General features: G+C 48.2%; 5 protein-coding genes across 5 annotated transcripts; 3 read left to right on the forward strand and 2 right to left on the reverse strand.

Moving 5' to 3' along the window:
- Positions 1–596: 596 nt before the first annotated feature.
- Positions 597–987, reverse strand: Pdw03_2127 (Tubulin gamma chain; the record flags this gene model as incomplete). The annotated part of the gene is made up of 2 exons (XM_066100088.1): positions 597–812; positions 874–987. 2 exons carry the CDS (start codon positions 985–987, stop codon positions 597–599), a joined length of 330 nt encoding a protein of 109 aa, XP_065957815.1.
- Positions 988–2044: 1057 nt separating this feature from the next.
- Positions 2045–3874, forward strand: Pdw03_2128 (GTP-binding protein; the record flags this gene model as incomplete). The annotated part of the gene is made up of 11 exons (XM_014680644.1): positions 2045–2080; positions 2143–2200; positions 2264–2273; positions 2351–2619; positions 2682–2775; positions 2831–2862; positions 2919–3130; positions 3182–3387; positions 3441–3620; positions 3671–3791; positions 3848–3874. The coding sequence occupies 11 exons, from the start codon at positions 2045–2047 to the stop codon at positions 3872–3874; spliced, it is 1245 nt and encodes a 414-aa protein (XP_014536130.1).
- A 169-nt stretch (positions 3875–4043) lies between these two features.
- Pdw03_2129 (uncharacterized protein) lies at positions 4044–4467 on the reverse strand (the record flags this gene model as incomplete). Its single annotated transcript, XM_014680643.2, has 2 exons — positions 4044–4055; positions 4114–4467. The coding sequence occupies 2 exons, from the start codon at positions 4465–4467 to the stop codon at positions 4044–4046; spliced, it is 366 nt and encodes a 121-aa protein (XP_014536129.2).
- A 260-nt stretch (positions 4468–4727) lies between these two features.
- Positions 4728–6407, forward strand: Pdw03_2130 (SET domain protein; the record flags this gene model as incomplete). Its single annotated transcript, XM_014680642.1, has 4 exons — positions 4728–5018; positions 5078–5604; positions 5665–6244; positions 6321–6407. The coding sequence occupies 4 exons, from the start codon at positions 4728–4730 to the stop codon at positions 6405–6407; spliced, it is 1485 nt and encodes a 494-aa protein (XP_014536128.1).
- Positions 6408–7909: 1502 nt separating this feature from the next.
- On the forward strand, positions 7910–11137 carry Pdw03_2131 (Acetate regulatory DNA binding protein FacB, putative; the record flags this gene model as incomplete). The annotated part of the gene is made up of 5 exons (XM_014680641.2): positions 7910–8006; positions 8063–8134; positions 8266–8865; positions 8924–9873; positions 9932–11137. 5 exons carry the CDS (start codon positions 7910–7912, stop codon positions 11135–11137), a joined length of 2925 nt encoding a protein of 974 aa, XP_014536127.2.
- Between the last annotated feature and the right edge of the window lie 883 nt (positions 11138–12020).

A 12020-nucleotide genomic window follows, 5' to 3' on the forward strand; every position in this document is an offset into this window, starting at 1 on the left:
GCAGATATGGTCGGCGGGGCGACAGCTGTGTGTATCATTTTTGAGTCGTTGATCTCTATAAAACGAGCGTCTTTTTCTAGCAACCCATAGGTGATCATGTTCATAAGCCTCTCGTGCTTAGGGTGGTATGTATAGAACGCGCTTAAGCACTTGGCCTGGTGCTGCAGACCGTATTGGACAACTCAGTTATTCGAAGGCACTCAAAACATTCATATGAGCTCCGTGAACCGCTGCACGACATGCCTAGAGTGGGTTCCCAGTTCTCCTTGACAATTTCATCATTGGTGTTTCCTTTGATCTCATGGAATGCATCTAGAAATCTTGACATGGATACGGTGCCCAGAGCATAGGTAAGACTAGATTGAATCCCAATCATCACTCAATTCAAAACCACAATGCATAATTCGCAAGGAAGATTTCGTTCCCTAAGATTCCAAACAAACCGAGATTAGATGATTCAGGACTCACAAAAATCTGGGTGTACGACAATTTATGGTATGATTGGCAGATGTGTATGACTATAACTAAACTGAAAACTAAACAAGACAACAACTAGTCATAACAGCAGATGGAAGGTGATACAGTCCCTCGATGACCTAGAGTCCAAGTTCGCTAGCACTACTACCAATAGGCGCACTCCCACGCAGGCCACTGTTATCAGGAGGGAACTCTAGACGTCCAGAACCAATGCTAGTGATTCGCTGGTCAAAGGAGTTCCAGTCACTGGCGACTGGAGGTTGATCAGGAAGAGGCAGGTTGGCTTTGACCTTGTCAATTTTTGCGGCCTTGTTGGTATTTTGGTCGATGATAGACTATAGTAAACATGTTAGGTGATCTGCATTCTATTTGAGTATTTCATTGCAGATAGCTTGCCTTCATTCTAGAGACATTTGAGTCTGCTGGGGGGTTCCCACCGTGCAACTGGGAAAGCTTGGACTCTGCCCTGCGAATGTCCTGAATGGTGGTGTGGAAGGTGGCATCAGTCATTTCGCGTCTTGTTGTAAATGTGGTGAAGTGTCAGAAGCGGCAGATTATGACGTTGAATTTTGAAATACATGATTTAAAGCAAGGCAACTGAAGGTTTATATATCGTCTATCTTCTTTGTCGATGGCAAGACGCTGTGACGTTTTGTTATAATGACGAAATGGCATTAGGGCTATGCATATTCTCCACCAGAACCAGCTGGGGCTTACTTCATCTTAGGAATTTGGCCTCTGTTGAAAATTCCAGGCTTTAGTTTCAACAGGAGAATAACCAACTGGATCGAACTCGGGGATTGGCGTCATAGCTGGTGGACCATCTGAGGTGGCAAGCCTCCTCAGTTGCGTTCATGACAAGATGCTATGCGCGTTCCCTAATCTTACCACTCGAGTTCTGTCAAGGAGTCAATCGATATATTGAAGCTGAATGGCCAATATGAAAAAAAAAAAAAAAACGATTTGTTCATGCAGCTCTTGGTTGTTCAGTACATTTCGACAACGAGCGGGAACGTTGCATGAATAAATTTTAGAGGGCACTCTCAAAATCTCAATCCGAGTCTATTGCAATCCCGTAGATAAATCAGGCCGCTTTGTCTTTGCAGCGGCATATGTACCAGGCCCTAACAACCGTTAGGACCACACTAGTGCATCGCCAATCTCACGTGATAGCATAGCAATAGCCCATCCCAAAGAGGTTTTGCAAAGACCCGGAATTCATGGACGAGCATTGCGCCGGTGGACTGGCGACGGTTTGCCTTTACGTTTCACACTGGAATATGGTAAACGGACTAAAGCTCCAGTTACAATGATCTAGCAATTTTAGATTGATCTCCAGTGGTGACAATAGACGCTTAGGATTTAAATTAAAGGCTTCAACAAGTTCAGCAGTCGGCGTCCTGAAGCGGCATAAAGCGTGGTGCCATTACCAACACCGCCTTCCCTCCTGACATGGCAGAAAATGGTTCTTATCGAAAGACAGGCAACTCCGCTGTGCAGACTTGGTGACTCTGGTCATTGAATTTCTCGGAGGATATTCTGCTTTTTGACACATCTGTCCTACAATATGCCTCGAGATCCACTGATCGGACTGGTGGGCAAGGTGTGTCGTTTCATTCCATTGTTTACATCACCCCACTAATCGGAGATGCGAGGGGCATGCAGCCGTCTAGTGGAAAATCCACGACATTGAACAGTTTGACCGATGCGACTTCGAAAGTTGGTAAGTATACTGGAATACAGCTATAGATAATCTCGGGAACCTTATAAATCATGCTCTAAACAGGAAATTTTCCGTATGTGTGCCCTTGTTCTAAACGAGCATCTCCACCTTGCCGCAGTTCATCGCGCAAGCCGTGTTGACACCCGACAGCTTCACAACAATTGACCCCCAGCGAGCCATTGGATACCTTCAGATCGACTGCCCATGTCAGCGACACAATGTTTCGGACCGGTGCCAGCCCAATTACGGAAGCTGCCATGAAGGGCGACGTTCCGTGCCGATTGAGTTGCTAGATGTCGCAGGTCTTGTGCCAGGTGCGCATCAAGGTCGTGGACTGGGAAACAAGTTCTTGGACGATCTGCGCAACGCCGATGCTCTAATTCACGTCGTGGATGTGAGTGGGACCACGGATGCAGAAGGTTAGTTGGTTGTGCCCGATTGAACACATTGGGGCGAATTGGGTGTTGATAGAAACCCATAGGAAAGGCTACTCGAGGATATGATCCATCGGTAGACATTGAGTGGTTGCGATCAGAGATCGTGCGATGGGTGTTGGGAAACCTAATGGAGAGGTGGTAAGTTTGCTAGCGCCAATGACCAAACAAGGGACAAGTGTTGATCTATTGTTAGGGGCTCTATCAAGAGGAGACACCAGGCATTGAGTCAGTGAAATTTCGGAACGCTATTTCCAGTGACACAGAACTGACCCTGAGCACAGAGGCAAACCCCATCGACACATTGCAGAAGCAGTTTGCTGGTTATGGAAGTACTCATGTCACCGTTGCACGATTCATGGATAAACTTGCCTTAAAGGAGCCGTTGGAAGATTGGTCAAATGAAACGGTAGAGCTTGTTGTGAATGCATTTATCGACGAGAAATTCCCCACAGTGTTCGCACTGAACAAGATCGACCACCCAGATGCAGACAAGGTACGAGTCATCTAGTTTGTAATCCACATATTATGCTAATGAAAATTGAAGAACATCAGCAAGATTGCGAAAATGCAAGATCCCCAAAGCATCGTGCTTTGCTCTGCTATATCGGAAGTTTTCCTTCGAAGGCTAGCAAAGCAGAAGTACATCAAGTATGTCGAGGGCAGCGAGTTTGTGGACACACGAGAAGATTTGATCGAGATGGGTGACCCAGATGGGGGAGGCCTCAAAGAGATGGACGAAAAATTGAAAACGTATGTTCAGTTCTCAAAGGAAAGGCATAAACTTGCTAACGACTTCGCTTCAGTCGGGTTGAGAATATGAAAGACATGGTGCTTTATCGATTTGGATCCACCGGAGTCGTCCAGTGTCTTTCCCGGGCTGCAGAACTTCTGGGTCTCGTCCCAGTGTTTCCAGTCCGGAACGTGGCAACATTCAACTCTGGCACTGGAACTGCCGTATTTCGCGATTGTGTTTTGGTCAACAAGTTAGCACTCCCTATTCCGAGGCTGACCTGGCCTATCTAACATCCCATAGAAACAGTACTGTCGGTGATGTTGCCCGGAAAGTAATGGGTGATGTACCTATCAACTATGTCGAAGGAGTGGGTGGAACTCGAGTCTCCGAGGATGACATTGTGGCAGTTGGGAAAAACGATGTGAGTGCGCCCTGCTAAATTGTAGAATAGGATTGATTGACTGATTCAAATTGCAGATCCTATCATTTAAGGTTGGTCGGTAGACCAGTCTGTTGATGTACAGCCTCTCCCATAACATGGCATCAGTAATGGAAATGTCTTGTGACCTAGTTCAATGCTCCGATTCCCTATGATCACAAAGTTTTGCGGCATCAACAGTGAAATATCGAGCTCAAAGAACGCCATAGAACAATTTAAAAAAAAAACTTGACTTCAACTCTCCTTCTGCAAGATTGGGACGCAGTCAGCAACATGAACTCCCCGATCATTCATGTGAACTAACCTTTGACCGTTCATCATTCATGCCAATGACCGGCTCTGGTGCTTTAGGGTGCTGCTCTTTAGCCTTCTTCCCATATTTGGTTCCGCCCCTCTCTGTCATTCCCTGTGACTTGGTGTCATCTGCAAGACCCTGGTTTGTTTTCCTTTCCTTTAATCCGGAGGCTGCTGCCTCTGAATGTACATCCTCTGTATCGCCTCTTTTCGATCGCTTGCGTGTGTGATCTTCCGCTGAACTGCCTTTCCAGTCCTCAAAGATGGAGTAATCTCGGATCCCAGGCTGTGCACGGAGAACTGGAGGGTGTAGAACGGACTGCAACGGTAGGATGGCATGCCAACGTTGTCGTGAAGCGGACATTCTGTGCAGCTTTTGCGTGGCAGAAGGGATAAAGTGGTTGCGTGCAACTTGCGAGTAATTGAACATGCTTGAATAGCGTGAGCATTGGATTTTTTTGGGTTACGGGTACTCGGTGCTATGACGTCCCTATGCTGCAATGCCAAAGCGTCCAGAAAGGGTAAGAGCCGGTTCGAACTCGCGGCTAAGCTTATCGATAAGACGACGATCGTCATCGGCGCGGCATTTTTAAGCGGACAACGTCAACCTCTTAACTCAACACAATGAAACGCGAGTACATCACGATCGAAACACTGCCAGCTTGGCAGAGGCTTAACGGGATAGTCACCCAAGGAATCTCAGTTCACAAAATTGGATCTGATCAACACGGCGCAGACAAAGGCAGCGCCCTCATCGCAACAGAAACTCAGATGAGCAGCGAGAACGATGCGAAACCGAAGATCCTCCTACAAGTTCCCCCAGAATTGGTTTTGTCCCTAGAGACCGTCCAGAATCAGGCCAAAACAGACGGGCATTTGCGCGACGTGTTGGAAGCAATCGGCGACTTTGGAAGGGTATGCCTGCTCCTTCCACCACTTCTAGCTGCACTACAGTGGCCAACTGAGGTTCACAGACAGCTAGAGGAGCAATCCTCATATTCTTAATCATTCAAATATCCCATAGCAGCTCCGATCTGCACCCCAAACACGAGACCATCGGCATCTCCAATCCCTGGACCGAGTACGTAAAGTTCCTGCCTCCATCGTTCCCTTTGCCTACCTTCTACACTGCGGAGGAACAAGAGCTTCTTCGGGGCACATCGCTTGCAGAACCTCTGGTTGCGAAGCTTGCATTCCTTGAACGGGAGTTTGAGCAGCTCCGCCAGGCTACGGGGGGTATTGCGTGGTGTCAGCGAAGCTGGTGGCATGAGAGAACTGGCGCGTTGACAATTGATGACTGGAAATATGTTGATGCTGCTTATCGATCGCGCCTGCTGGATCTACCTGGCAGTGGTCTAGCTATGGTGCCTTGCATTGATATGGCCAATCATGTCTCCAGTGATGGGGTCAAGGCGCTATACGATACAGACTCAGAGGGTAACGCCGTTCTTCAGTTGCGATGGGGCAAGACTATTCAGCCAGGAGAAGAAATTACAATTTCGTGAGATTCCTCTACTGCGGACATGGCTATTGAGGACTTGGCTGACACATGGCTTGACAGGTACGGCAATGAAAAGTCCGCATCCGAAATGATCTTTTCCTATGGATTCCTAGAAAGTGGCATCACGCAAGCACGGGAAATGTTCCTCAACCTTGAGATTCCAGAGGATGACCCTCTCGGCCTCGCAAAGAAGATGTTCTGCCAGAACAATTCGGGAGTTCGAATTTCGGTCGTTGATGGCTCCGAAGAAGTGACATGGGAGAGTGGGCTTGCATGGATTGCATGCGTGAACGAAGAAGACGGGCTTCACTTTGGGATCGCACAGACAATCGACGGCGGTCGGGAGTTAGAAACGACCTGGAAAGGCGAAAAGGTCCAATCAACCAGTCATCTCCGCGATCTTCTCGCCGCTGATCCCTTTTGGGAGATTTTCCAGCTTCGCGCTGCGGTGTTGCTTCTCGAACGGCTCGAAACTCAACTCGCTCTTTTCCAAGAGGCTGAAGAGATCATCTCAAATTTGAAAGAGGGTAAAGCGGCCTTGAATTCCATATTCAGACCTGGGATCTTCGCCGCAATTGCCCAATTCCGGACATTGGAAGGGAATCTTCTCGAGAAGGCCATTGAGGACTTCATAAAACAGGTAGGTGATCTGATGTGTCGAATGTCTCACAGGGCCAGATCCTTTCTAATTCCCCACAACTGACCATTACATGCAGCGAACAGAATTGCTGGCTTCTAAAACAGTGGCCGAATATTTCAACGCACAGACAGGGGAGCCGGACGAAGCGGAAGACATTTCATGATGCAAAACTAAGGTCCCAGACCTTGTGAATGGGTCTGATGAAGGCCGGACTACAGACTAGAGGACGATATAGTAACTCTACGGATACGTTGAAGCATCCGGAGCCTTCCTAAATATCCACCCAATTTTCGAACATTTTTATTCGCCCAACAGGCTGCAAGAAGCCAAGTCCCTGCCAGATCATCTCAAAAAAGAAAATTGCGAGCCCCACACCCCCGTAGCGCACCGAGCTATTTCAGGTAAAGGCGCTATTAGCGTTAAATTGTGACGAAAAGACAGGGGGATGACGGCTATGACGGTTATAGTCGAAAATCATGGAGTTGTTTAAAGAGTTGATGAGAATCTCAACGTGTGGTACAGGGTCTGGAGTTACATGCGGGGGAAGCCAGCAGGAACCACGATTTCCGATATCCACCGGGTTGGCCAGACGCAGTACATGGCTTCTCGTATGTTGTAAGTGAAATTTCCCGAGCTTACCGCTGATGTCAATGGGTGTACTCTGTACCAGAAGAGAGCATACTTTTGCCATTGGGAATGACCAATAATGAGGGATGCGGTATGTACATTTTAGTGGAGCGCAGGAACGCCGTAGATCACAAATCCAACAGGCCGGATCATAGTGGGGCTACGAACTTGGAACCATGGCTCGCTGATCTCTCGGCCAAAACTCGCTTTTAGCGGAGCAGAACGGGGTTTTTAGGACGATGCCACGAATACAAGATGTTGTACACCGTCTTAATTCGATTTTATAGAGTGAAACTATATCCCGCATCTTTGGTTGGGCTCTGATGACAACTGCTAATCAGTTCGGTTCGTAGGTGCTCAGGTGGAGCTAGTAGTATAACTTACGCAAATCCTTTGAAACTATAGTTGAGTTTGATGTTTACCCGCGGGTGATCCTCCGTGAACAGTTCGCCACTATGGTGAAATGTGTATATTACTTCAATCTAAATTTTAACCTTGAGAAGATTCCAAGGTTTTTTTTCGGGTTTCTCGGTCTTCATGGTTAGAGTTGGGATTTGGCTTTGATTGTGGTCAAGATGACTTCAGTGGTGCCCTGAGTGTCCAACGAGCAAGGTGGTATTTTGTGTACAAAGTACATGCACTAACCGGGGTGTTCATTATTGCAAGGACTATGGAGCGCTCTCGATTGTTCTCTTTTTGGAAAGTGAGGACATCCGTGGACATTGTGGACTATTGACTGTAGCCAATCACCGGACTACAATCTAATATGAGGCCTATGAGTGTAGGTAGACACGCCGCTGCATGTGCCGCTGAGGAATCGGCGCCGGAGGAGAAAGTCGGAGGCGGTTTAGAATGCCCATTTACCGCAACCGGGTTGGATCCGAGTCCTGCACCTTAGTATGCAGCACTCCAAGGTATAGCTCAGTACGAAATACGGAGTACATGTATTCCGAAAGGGGCGTTATTTTATCATTGAAGCCAACCCACATTCCCACCTTACTTCGTTGACGCTTCCACATCATCCCAAGGGGTTGTGGAATGCGGAGTGCGGGGTCCGGGAAGATCGGATCCAACCGTCAAGCAGAAGAATTGTCGACTGCAGGAAGAATCCGGGGCGAGTTAAGCGGTTTATGGGGTATCGCCTCTCAAAATAGTCAAAATTACGGGTCCAAAAACGAATCAAGGGTACAGTGAACGGAACGAGTACACAGTCGATACCAGTTCCCACCGATACACCGACGGGTTTATTGGCTCTGAAGGAAGGTCAGCAGGCTCCACTTTCAACTGACTCAGCATTTACGTGCCCCCATCCTCCCCGAGGTCCCCCCCCCCATGTTTTTAGCCTTCTTTCTGCATACAACATACTTGTCTTGTTCAAACTGATGATTTTTCAGTTGCATTGTGTCAATATCAAGAATCCTTAACGGAGTGTTGTGCTTATCTTTCTGGCGCCTTTCAAATACAACGAACTCAACCCCCGGCGGCCCGTGTGCCCCTTCTGCACAACATGCCTGGTATCTTGCCTATGAAAGTGATCAAGGTCGGTGGAACTGGCACAACAAGCCGTATTGCCCAAGCCTGTGACCGATGCCGAAGTAAGAAAATACGCTGCGACGGTGTTCGACCTTGCTGCTCGCAATGCGCCAATGTTGGCTTCGAGTGCCGCACCAGCGATAAACTAAGCCGTCGCGCCTTCCCACGTGGATATACTGAGTCGCTAGAAGAACGAGTCAGAACTCTAGAAACCGAAGTTAAGGAATTGAAGGATTTGTTAGATGAGAAGGACGAGAAGATCGATGTCTTGTCCCGGATACATTCGTTCTCGCCGTCGCAACGAGCCCCCTCTGCGCGGTCTCCCTCTGCTTCTGCGACGGTGAAATCGAGCACTTCGGACTCATCGGATGGCGTGTTTCATGTAGAGAGCTCGACAACCAGACTACCGCAGAAGTCACAGAACCCTTTTATCGGGTTTTCAAGCACCCAAGGCTTTGCTGGTATGTACTACGTCTGGTCTCCCTTCTGCGAATTGAAACGTTTAGCTTACCTGCGCAGATGTTTTTACCAATAAGCTTGTTAGTGAGGGTAAATCAGCAGCAAAAGTTTACACGGGCGCGCTCACTGCCTTGTCTACCTCGGTAGTCCAGGGTGCCCCTAACCAAGCTGTGAAAACGCCACCTCGCTTGGTGTCGGACCAGCTGATCAACATTTTTTTCCAAGAGTGGGCGCCGCTATATCCTGTGGTACATCGCCCGACCATTCTGAAAGCTTATGAGCAGTATCTCAACAATGCCGAAACTCTCCAGCGCAATCCGCATGTGATGGCGCAGTTGAACCTGATTTTTGGCATTGCTGCTCTTTCATCAATGTCGCGAGCCAACCAAGATCCGATTTTCTTCGAAGAAAACTGGTCGGCCACCCTTGCTTTGCTCTCAAACGAAACGTCGGTTGCCAGCCTGCAGTGCTTTGTTCTTGGTCAAATCTACTGCATGACCAAAGGCGACTACCGCACCTTGCTTCGCTATCGTGCCCTTGGTGTTGATATTTGCCACCAGCTTGGCATGCACGAAAAGCAAGAAAGTTCAGGCAACCCGCTTGAGGACGAGACTCGTAAGAAGGTTTTCTGGTCGCAATATGTACTTGACCGATTCTGCTCGGCGCTTACTGGACTGCCTATTCTTTTACGCGAAGAGGATATCGAGACTCAGTATCCGGTTGATGTGGACGATGAGAATGTAACAGAAACTGGATTTTTACCGACCCTTCCTGGCGAATCAACTCGCATTTCCAGTGCCATCGCTCTCTTTGGAGCTGCAAGGATATTGAATAAGGCATTGGAATATCTCTACCCTTCAAAATCTGGCTATGATGTCTGTGTTTCGAAGATGCGCTCTGTGACGAAGCAACTGGACGAGTGGCTTCACACACTGCCGCCACACCTTCGTCTCGAATTCAGTCAGGACAAGCCTAGCACTACCATCACGAGTAGTCGATCGCCGCTCTTGGTAAGTCGCAGCATATATGTATCGAAGCTTTCCAAAAAAGATACTGACCACGGTATAGTCACTTTTGTACTATTTCATCCGATCTTTGATACATCGCCCGGCTGTCTGCTACGCCGACGAGAACCTTCGCTCTCCGTCTGTTCTAGCGCTGTCCGATTCGGCAAAGCATATCATTCAAATTCTTGAACTTCTTGATGAAAGACGATTGTGCCTATCTGTTAGTATCAATAGGAAAGAGCTTGTGTTCTTTTCTGGGCTTGGACTCCTTTGGCAAATGCTTGATGTCAGAAACGATAGCAAACTGGCCAAGGATAGTCAGAAGCTGCTTGGAGCCGCCATGCGATATCTCCAATCAGAGTCGAGTGCTGCAGCTGCTGAATTCGGCATGCTTTCCAATACTCTGATCTCTCTGGGCGGCGGAAGACGCCCATCGGTGGGCAAGGAGCAACACCAGGAGATGCTGGCTCCAACACAAAAGCCTAGCAAATCCCCCAAGAAACACTTGCAGGTCTTAAAGTCGCGCCTTATCGCCTGCTCCACCCGTGATAAGCAGCCTCCAACCCAGCCCTCCCCACAGTCCTCTCGCCGAAACACCATCTCCGGAGCCACACCCCCACTTATCTCCCAGTCGCTCCGCTCCCCTAGCGGGAGCAGTCTGCCGCTCACTCAAACTGACCAGCGCCCCGCCCCGCTCTATAGAAGCGATAAAGATCATTCCCCCTTAGACCTAGCCTCGGACACCCGCTTAGCCGCATCTTTGGGTCATGATCACCCACGCTCCATGTCCTGCTCTACGCCCTCCGACCCCACAGCTGGCGCAATCACCATGGCCGATTGGGAATATGTGTTGAGCGATATGGACCGGGGGTACTCCAATATCTTCACCGGTATCTACGGCGGCAAAGAATGCGGCGAAGACCCAGGCCCATTTGCCTCCATTGCAGCAGAATATAACCGCAAACCCAATGACTCCTCCCTCGCCAATCGCCCACAGAGTGAGATGCACGGCCTCTCGCCCGAAGCGTGGTCTGCCAGTAGTGGCGACTTCGTATACAAGCAAGAACAAACCGCGCGGAGTGTTCTGAGCTATTCAAGCGAGAGCATGGGAAGTACGGAGGAGTCTGTAGCGCCCTATGCTGATGCTAAAGTTTTCCATGAGGATATCCACACCATCGATTCCTTCAATACTTTTGCTATGCATGGCGAAGATGAGGTCGATGAGTTTTCTCTGGCCAATGGCTGGGACCGACGCCTGGCCGTCTGAGTAATTATTTAGCGCAGAGTGTCTTTTTTTTTTGGGAAGGTTTAAGGGTTTGGAATGGCTTTCCCCTTTTCTGTTCGATTCATGATACCTATGGATGGGGGCGTTTGTTTGCGTTCATTTCATCTTCGATTTGTATCTGCCATTTTCCACAATCTGTCTTTGATCTTCTTTAATGCTTGGAAGCTTGGTTTTGTCTGCCGTGGCTGGTATGCCTAGTAAATAGTATAGTTTCTTATGATGGGCAATGCCCAAGAAATCGGGTATATATATATGAATTTGATGATGATCAAAACATGACTTGGGGCTAATTCTAAAATACCATAGTGCTGTAAATACTCGGCCACGCCATTTTTCCCCTAATTGGTAAGTTGAATGCTCAAAAGATCTTACTACCCCGATAGGCACGACCATTATGACTGTATAAAAGACCGTATATGCTATACAAAACTATCCCCCGTTAGCTGCTAACGCCTATGAAAAGTGTGAGATGGAAAATCGTTGCCTTGTGTACGACCATCAAAGTATGACAGTTGCCGGCCTTTTTTCCACGTAAAAACCTCATTATAGCCGTAGTGAGCCTCACATCAGTTCCTTCCCAGCAAGATGTATTTAGTCGGTAATCAATTGGGAGTGTTAAGAACTCATCTCACTAATAGCGAGTAAGACTACAAAACTCCCCGATATAACAAGTGCGACCCATCGTAATTGGATCCGTAATTAAGTTGGCGGGGATCTAGTGGGCCATCTAGCGAGTGTGAAAACTGGACCCCATAAATAAATCGGTGTGTCCTCGGATTGATACATTTGCTAAGATACTTCGAATGATGTAACCAGCTGGCGTGACGAAGCTCACATAAATATCCTTGGATACACAGCCAGTAAA

Source organism: Penicillium digitatum, chromosome 5, assembly GCF_016767815.1.
Source record: "Penicillium digitatum chromosome 5, complete sequence".
Classification (NCBI taxonomy): domain Eukaryota; kingdom Fungi; phylum Ascomycota; class Eurotiomycetes; order Eurotiales; family Aspergillaceae; genus Penicillium; species Penicillium digitatum.